At 51.5% G+C, this 8,497-nt stretch overlaps 2 protein-coding genes across 2 annotated transcripts in view; both read left to right on the forward strand.

The window, feature by feature from the left end:
* Nucleotides 1-1,727, forward strand: part of LOC149912786 (uncharacterized) — a 3,452-nt gene extending 1,725 nt beyond the window's left edge. The window contains exon 2 of the mRNA XM_090131146.1: nucleotides 1-1,727. This exon is cut by the window's left edge and continues 167 nt beyond it. Within this exon, the coding sequence (XP_089987272.1) occupies nucleotides 1-944 (944 nt within the window). The 3' untranslated portion in view covers nucleotides 945-1,727.
* A 981-nt stretch (nucleotides 1,728-2,708) lies between these two features.
* On the forward strand, nucleotides 2,709-5,001 carry LOC116236670 (uncharacterized). Its single transcript, XM_090131555.1, has 2 exons — nucleotides 2,709-3,685; nucleotides 3,852-5,001. Exon 2 carries the CDS (start codon nucleotides 3,934-3,936, stop codon nucleotides 4,960-4,962), a length of 1,029 nt encoding a protein of 342 aa, XP_089987681.1. The 5' UTR covers nucleotides 2,709-3,685; nucleotides 3,852-3,933; the 3' UTR covers nucleotides 4,963-5,001.
* Nucleotides 5,002-8,497: the final 3,496 nt, after the last annotated feature.

Genomic DNA, 8,497 nt, shown 5'->3' on the forward strand with positions numbered 1-8,497 from the left:
TCTGCTTTGGCTGCATCCAGCGGTGGGCGAGGCTGAGGGACAGCTGCCCGCTGTGCAGGACAGCCATGGAGACCATCCGGGTCTCCGTGCGGGGAGACAATCGATACGTGGATTGCGTTGTCTCCCCGCCCGCAGTGCCGGTGCCCGTCGGCTTCGGCACCACCACTGCCACCGGTCCCGACAGTGACGAGGACCTTCTTCCCCCCCTTCCACCACTGTCCCCTGTGCCCATGGCGGCGGAGCCGGAGAGAGTGGGCGGCCTCCTGCTGGGGGAGTGGGCGGCACTTTTCAGGGTCCGACCAGACATCCTCGACCCGGTGCTGCCCTGGCTGGAGCGAGAACTGTGTCGCAACGGGGAGCTGCGCTGGTGGCAAATCAAATGTCACAAGAGTATGATTGTGGCATTCCTGTGCCAGGTGGGGCCGGACAGGGACATCCTGGTGGACTGCACAGAGCAGACCCTGGGACCCATCACCGCACCGCTCATCGACGGCCTCATCGCAGCCATCGAGAGCCGGTGCAGCCAGGCGGCCCGGAGGCTGCTGGGCCTCGAAGACCCCGGCGCTGCCCAGGAACAGGAGGACGGCTCCGAAGACCCCAGGGCTGCCCAGTTGCAGGAGGACGGCCCCGCGGCCCCGTCCGGTCCCGGCACCGCTCCGCAGGGGACCGTCGAGCCCAGCGCCGTGCCCTCCGGCAGCTCCGCGGGTCCCGACGCAGAGGAGCTCCCCGGCACATCCAGCGGGGCCCTCGGCACAGGTCCCGGCGAGGAGCCGGCTCCCGAGGCAGCCGGTCCCTCTGCCCAGCGCCGCAGCCGCGGCCCCTCCGCTCACGGCCGGGGCAGGAAGCGCTCGGCTGGGGGGCGCCGGCGCCCCACCAAGAGGAGGGCCGGCAGCGCCCAGCGCGATCCTCCGCCCTGCAAGAGGCGGCGCCCCCGGCCCCTCTAGGGGGGCTCACGCATTTCCAATAAAAGATTAGAACGCACAAGCACGAGTTGTTCGCAGTGTCTGTTCTTTCCGAGGTTCATTCTTCACGCACACACCCTGCACACACTGTGCCATACGAGAGCGGTGCTCTCTGCACCCAGTGTGGATGTGCTGCCGTTAAACAAACCCTTCTCCTGGGCCTTTTGTGGGGAATGAGCTACAAATCATATAACCGTGACACACACTCATGGATAGACCGCAATATCAGTCATGTTCACCTCCACTTCTCAGTCCTGAGTCCATCTCTATTTTGTATCTCTTCCGAGCCATATCATGTGCCCACCAAGTCGAAGATAATTCACCTGTGTTGTCAAGACCCAAACTTATGTTGCCAGTCCAGAGCTAGCTGTGAAACTTCAATCCTAGTAGCCCAATCCAGCTGACAGCTGTTTTGATGTATTTCAATGGCACAACCCTTTGGTACGTCAGCTGCACGTTTCTGGCACTCAGCATACCTTACAGCTGCACAGGATCTCTGGGATGCTGAGTCACACAGGCTTTCGGTCACCTGGGCAAACCCTCTGCAGATCGGGTCAAATTCTTATCAACCAGCACGTGATGCAGTCGTAACCCAGACTCAGGCTTTACAGAAAAGAGGATGAGTTCTTGACCTTAGAAAGAAGATGATGGTGGAAGCATCTCTGCCCACTGGGGGATCATGTGTTCAGTCCAACAGCTGTGGCAGTCTAAGCCCCAGCTGGGGCTTGCAGCTGCCTGGTTTTCTGGAACTTCTCTGTTCCAGGACAGGTGTCACCTCCTCCTGGCAGCCCTGCACCTGGGCACTGAAAACACTGATGGGTTTAATCACCCTGCCAAACAGTGCTCCCCATACCCTCTTGGTGGCTCAGCACTTGGGTCTTGATACAGACGCCCTTTATCACCCTGACCATGGGTGTCCGCACACCCCGCGCCAGAGTGAGGGAGGAAGAAGGGCACAGAGGTGCACCTCAACTCTGCTCACACAGTGTGGATATCTGCCTTCTTGCTGGTGATGCTAACCACACTGCCAGGGGCCAGGAGTAGGACGTACCGGTCACTGTCCTTCTTAATAAAGTTTTAGAAATGGGTGCAGCGTTCTCTTTTCTTGTCAGTGGGGACATCTCCACTGCCATTACTTTTCAATTCTGATAGCGAGTGGCTTATCAAGTCCATCTTCCAATTCCTTGAGGACTCTGGAATGGATCTTGTCAGTTCCAGGCATGTGTCCCAGGCTCCTCGGGTGGCCTCAGACTTCATCTTCTTTAGTGACGTGAGGAACTTTTTTCACTCAGAGGGGGGTGACACACAGGAACAGCTTGCCCAAGGAGTTTGTGGATGCCCCATCCCTGGATGCATTCAAGGCCAGTCTGGCTTTGGGCAGCCTGGTCTAGTGGTTGGTGACCCTGCACATAGCAGGGGGGTTGAAACTAGATGATCATTTTCAACCCAGGGCATTTTGTGATTCTGTGATTCTATAAACTCGGTTCTCTTGGTGACTGGCAATGAAAATTGGTCACCTCAGGTTGAGGGATGAGCCCTGCATGACTCTGCTGCCGAGCCCTGACAATACCCCAAGAGACTCCTAAGCCACAGGAGAGTGTCTGATGTCACTTCTCTTGATTTGATAGGTGTCTCAACCAGTCCTGGAAATGGGACAAGAGAAGTCCAGGTACTGGGACCTATAGGTAAGGACATGTACAAGTTTAGGGGGAGCCCTTTCCCTCCACACCTGACACGCCACTTTCAGCTCAGATGCTGGATCCAGGACTGGTGATCTCTCTCCATGCCTCCCCGTTTCATCCTTTCCTCCTAAAGTTGCTATGGCAAGATTTCCAAACGTTAAGTAACTTAAGGCTTGCTTTGATTTCCCATAAAACTGTACAGCTTAGGTAGATATACTGGTGAGAGGGCCAAAGCCTACAGGATAGATAGCTGTTCTATATAAATTTCCCACAAAAGTTCATGTTTATGTGTGGACCATCACTGTTATTTCACATCAAGCCATCCCCAAAGAATTCAGGAATCTTACCTGCACCCAGTCCCTACTGGTGGGATGCAGCACTTAGAGAGATATTCCCAAGCTGAGAATGGAAAGTATACCTGGAAAGCATCAGGAGAGTGCTGACAGAAGAGCAATGAGGGAACATTTGAAATGGCATTCCTGAAGCAAGAAGAGGAGAATGCCAAACCCAATTTCTACATAACACATAAGTGAAAAATCCACAATTTACTACTGATGAAACAGAGGAAATGCAGGAACAATTAGAGTTGGTTTAATCAGAGAAAAAGAAAGACCTGTGCATTCATGTCAAATGTCAAGCATCAGAGGTTGACAGGAATGAAGGGGAAGGTACAGCAAATCAGGAACAGGAAAAGGAGGTAATATCTTAAACAGGGGTGGGTGCTGTGGGGGCGGACAGCCCACTATGATGTCCCCGAGCAACAGGCTGTGACATCACCGGGTGACGATTGTGACAGCTGTGCCCTCACTGCTCATAGTGGGGTGCCGGCAGAGCCTGGCTCAGTCTGGCTCGTTCCTGGACCGTGCTGAGCAGCTCTGCGAGGCTTGGAGGTCGAGCAAGTTCTTGGCTGTGCTGTGCTGGGTCGTGCCTGGGGCTGCTTGCAGCATCTCAGTGCCTGACCCCGCAGCATCGCTCCTGTTTCCCCGGCCCTGCCTAGTGCAGGCAGCCGGGACCCTACTGAGCGCACCCGCAGCAGCGGAGGTGAGTGGTGCGGGGACACCTGGGTCCCTCAGGGCAGCCGTGGGGAGCCTGGCCCCGTGCCAGCGGGGAGCACGAGACGGCCCAACAGTGGGCTTGGGGGGGCTTTCTGCAGAGGACTCGCACACCCTGGGACAGCGAGTGACTGTGACCTCCCTTCCTCTTGCAGGGCGAGACACCACCGCCGCAGCTGCGTTGAAGGAGAACAACTCGCCATCCTCGGTTCTCCCAGTGCCTGCAGCGAGAAGATCATGGCTGCAGAAGAGGCATGGATGTGTCCTGTCTGCCGCGAGGTGCGGCAGGACGTGGCCTTAGCAATTCCATGCCATCACACCTTCTGCCTTGGCTGCATCCAGCGGTGGGCGAGGCTGAGGGACAGCTGCCCGCTGTGCAGGACAGCCATGGAGACCATCCGGGTCTCCGTGCGGGGAGACAATCGATACGTGGATTGTGTCGTCTCCCCGCCCGCAGTGCCGGTGCCCGTCGGCTTCGGCACCACCACTGCCACCGGTCCCGACAGCGACGAGGACCTTCTTCCCCCCCTTCCACCACTGTCCCCTGAGCCCATGGCGGCGGAGCCGGAGAGAGTGGGCGGCCTCCTGCTGGAGGAGTGGGCGGCACTTTTCAGGGTCCGACCAGACATCCTCGACCCGGTGCTGCCCTGGCTGGAGCGAGAACTGTGTCGCAACGGGGAGCTGCGCTGGTGGCAAATCAAATGTCACAAGAGTATGATTGTGGCATTCCTGTGCCAGGTGGGGCCGGACAGGGACATCCTGGTCGACTGCACAGAGCAGGCCCTGGGACCCATCACCGCACCGCTCATCGACGGCCTCATCGCAGCCATCGAGAGCCGGTGCAGCCAGGCGGCCCGGAGGCTGCTGGGCCTCGAAGACCCCGGCGCTGCCCAGGAGCACGAGGACGGCTCCGAAGACCCCAGGGCTGCCCAGGAGCACGAGGACGGCCCCGCGGCCCCGTCCGGTCCCGGCACCGCTCCGCAGGGGACCGTCGAGCCCAGCGCCGTGCCCTCCGGCAGCTCCGCGGGTCCCGACGCAGAGGAGCTCCCCGGCACGTCCAGCGGGGCCCTCGGCACAGGTCCCGGCGAGGAGCCGGCTCCCGAGGCAGCCGGCCCCTCTGCTCAGAGCCGCAGCCGCGGCCCCTCCGCTCGCGGCCGGGGCAGGAAGCGCTCGGCTAGGAGGCCCAGGTGCCCCACCAAGAGGAGGGCCGGCAGCGCCCAGCGCGATCCTCCGCCCTGCAAGAGGCGGCGCCCCCGGCGCCTCTAGCGGGGCTCCCGCATTTCCAATAAAAGATAAAAACGTAGAAGCGCAAGTTGTTCCCAGTGTCCGTCTTTCTCCGCCGTTCGGCCTTCTCGCCCACGCCCAATGCGGGGCCACTGCTTTCAGCACCTTTATTGCTCTCTTCAAGTACCTAAAAATTGAGTGCAACAAAAGCAGACTGGTCTCTTCTCACTGGTGGCAGGTGACAGGATGAGGGGAAATGTGCTCAAGTTGCACCAAGGGAGGTTTAATTTGGATATCAGGAAAAGCTTCTTCACAGAAAGGGTTGTTAAGCACTGGAATAGGCTCCTGAGGGAGGTGGTTGAGTCACCATCCCTGAATGTATTTAAAAACCATTTGGATGTGGTGCTCAGGGACATGATTTAGCTGAGGGTTGTTAGAGTTAGGGTAGTTTGGTTAGGATGTGGCTGCGCTCAATGGTCTTTAAGTCCTTCTGCAATCTGAGCTATTCTATGATTCTATAATTCTATGCTGTCACTGCAGTATGTTATAAAATTTTCCCCCTAGCTGTCCTGTAGGCCCCCTTCAGGTACTGGAAGGCCACTGTAAGGTTCCCCAGAGCCTTCTCTCCTCCAGGCTGAAAAGCCCCAGCTCTCAGCCTGTCCTCATAGGAGAGGTTCTCTAGCTCTCTGATAATCTTTGTGGCCCTCTTCTGGACCCACTTTAACACCTTGATATCCTCCTTATGTTGGGGGGCCCAGAACTGGACACAGTACTCCAGATGGAGTCTCACGAGATCAGAGTAGAGGAGCAGAATCACCTTCCTCAACTTGTTGGCCACACTTCTCTTGATGAAACCCAGGATATGGTTGTCCTTCTGGACTGCAAGCCTACACTGCTGGCTCACATTAAGTCTTTCATCAACCAACACTCTCAAATCCTTCTCCTCAGGGCTGTTCACAAGCCATTTTCCACCCAGCCTTTATCTGTGCTTGGGATTGCCCTGATCCAGTGCAAGACCTCATGTTCAGCCTTGTTGACCTTCATGAAGTTGGCAGGGGCTCACATCTCAAGCCTGTCCAGGTCCCTCTGTATGGCATCCCTTCCCTCTAGCTGTCCCTCAGCCTCGCCCACCACCCAGCTTGGTGTCATCAGTCTACATGCAATAGACTTCAGCAAGCCTCCCCTAAAAGCTGTGCATTATGATCTCTAAGATTTGAAAGCTGCTATGTTTGAAGTTCCACTAAAAAAAGTAAATTCTGCTTCATTGTCATTTCCATTTATCCTGCTTCTGTTTAAATAAATCAATACTCAGAGAGAAGAATCAGCTCTCATCACAAGAATTTGGCACTTCCCCTTTACAGTCAGAACTTTATCATTTTATTTTCAGTTCTAATTGTAGATAAGGAAGGAAATATGCTGAGAGGATTGCAGTTAGGGTTTAAGTGAGGAGGATTTGGGAAGGAATGAGAAAGGCAAATGGATGGATGAAGGAAAAGTTCACACCCCCAGTTGTCATATTCCTGGTTGATGTTAGCAAAGACACAGAAGTCTGGACAAGCAAGATGATTATTAGGACATCTTGAATGACCTTGCATAACAGTTCATGTCCATCCGTGCACTGCATCTCACTTCCATTCTGATTCCAAAACAGTCCTGTATTTAGTTCTTCAATACTGTACAAGTCCCACTGTTGACAGGAAATACTGAAAAACAGATTCTGCAAGCAGGACAAAAATGTAAGTTTGTGTTCTCTCAATCCTATTATGGCAGTTTTGAGAAATGGATAAAGTATATTTAATATTTTTTTTTGACAATAATAAGTGACTTCCATAAGGCATAAGGCATATAAGGCATATTTACATAATGTAAATGTAGTGAAATATCATGTGATAGTTGACATCCTACTCCAACCCCCCCCTTCCTCCTGCCACAGAAATAACCACTTCCTTTTGAAAGTAATTCAGAGTATCTGAGTTATTAAGAGTCTGTCTCAGAATATGATTTCCATCACGTTGCTCTTTTTGTGGCTTGCTTACCATGTGAACTATGTGCATCAGTCTTTTTGTTTGTTTCACATTTCTCTCATTTCACATTGCCATCTCTGGAGAAAATGGAAAAAAAAAAAAAACAAACCAACAAATTTTGAAGCAAAATGTGATGTTTTGTGAGTTATTTTAGAATTTTGTTCATTGCTTTTCAATACTGTTATCAGGCTTATTAGAGCAATAGTGGAACTTTCTGCTCACTGGTTTGACAAGGGCAGACAGTTGCCTTTAGCAATAATGCAATATAAATCTGTTGAGTAAATCAAGGAGGGCAATTTCAGGTTTAACTATTGCTACAGTATTACTGACACTGAAAGGAACTAATAGTGGTAAGAAAGATAGTTGTAACTGACTTTGCATTTCCTCTGGTATCCCTTCTCTTGTTGTGTTTTCATTGTCTGAGCTGTCTTTTTATATGTTAAACCTCCAGTGCAGTTCAACAAACAACTAATTCCGATTTTGAGTCCTTTCTCTATATAATTTGTCATCCAGCCTTCCAATTAGCTGCATCATTTCTCTTCTAGGAAAGTGTTTCAAGTTTTCTTACCTATATCAATTGCTTGACATCTGATTCTTCTCTTTTACTTAAAACCTGTGCTGATGTTCCAGTAAAGAAAACTTAAAGGCTTCCCCTTTGTCATTACATTCTTTTCAAATTTTGTGTGGATAGACTAATGTAGTTTATGTGCCAGACAACTTTACATGAGGAAATTTTTGAAAGCATGAAAGGGCTGTTAGTTACTATTTTACGTTATAACCCTACAAGGAAAAGAAGTATGAGTTGAGCCTCAGCTGTTATTGAGGAATGTCCCATGAGCCTTCACTCAGTTTACATCTTCTGCACATAAACCTAGAAGCTTGAGACAAGATCCAGTTCTTTAGATATGAAAAAAATCTTCCAGATTTCTGGGGCTTGGAAGTGTGTTGCTCTTTCTTAAGAACAGTTGTACTGTAAACTTATAATACCTTTTTTTACAGATTGAAAAGCTTTTTCTGGCAAATAGTAATTAACATCTTACCTAACTGTGCACCTGCTCTTTGATAATTAAATTCAAAGAAGGAGGAAAGGAATTCAGTTTCTGAAGTAAATTTTTAAAGACTACAGAAGGCAATGGACCCTTAGGCACACTATTAACACATTAACATTACCCCATGTGCCTCCAGGGATGTGCACCCACAACTGCTCTGAGCAGCAGTGCCAGGGCCTCACCACCCTACTCAGTATTTCCTGTTAACATTTTTAGTGTATTGTTTACTTCATTTTTAATCTCATAGCAGTTTTCTTGCTACTGAAAGCTGCTTGGATTTCTTAAGGGATCATTAAACCCCTTAGCAATGACAAGATCCTCTACTGAAAAGCTGTGGAAGAAATTTTCAGAGATATATATCCTCTAGAACTGATTCTGGAGTAACCAAACAGAGCAGCTTCCTTCTTTATGAGAGTTATTTATGAATACTGCACTTAGTCTTCTTCATTTATGCTTTTTTTTCCCTGTTGCTACAATCCTCATTTAAGACCAAAAGAAGCAACG

This window comes from Phasianus colchicus, chromosome Z (genome assembly GCF_987193195.1).
Source record: "Phasianus colchicus chromosome Z, bPhaCol1.hap1.1, whole genome shotgun sequence".
In the NCBI taxonomy this organism is placed as follows: domain Eukaryota; kingdom Metazoa; phylum Chordata; class Aves; order Galliformes; family Phasianidae; genus Phasianus; species Phasianus colchicus.

Bases quoted from the DNA above. Each gene is read 5' to 3' on its own strand.
- LOC116236670 (XM_090131555.1), top strand. From the start codon at position 3,934: ATGGCTGCAGAAGAGGCATGGATGTGTCCTGTCTGCCGCGAGGTGCGG.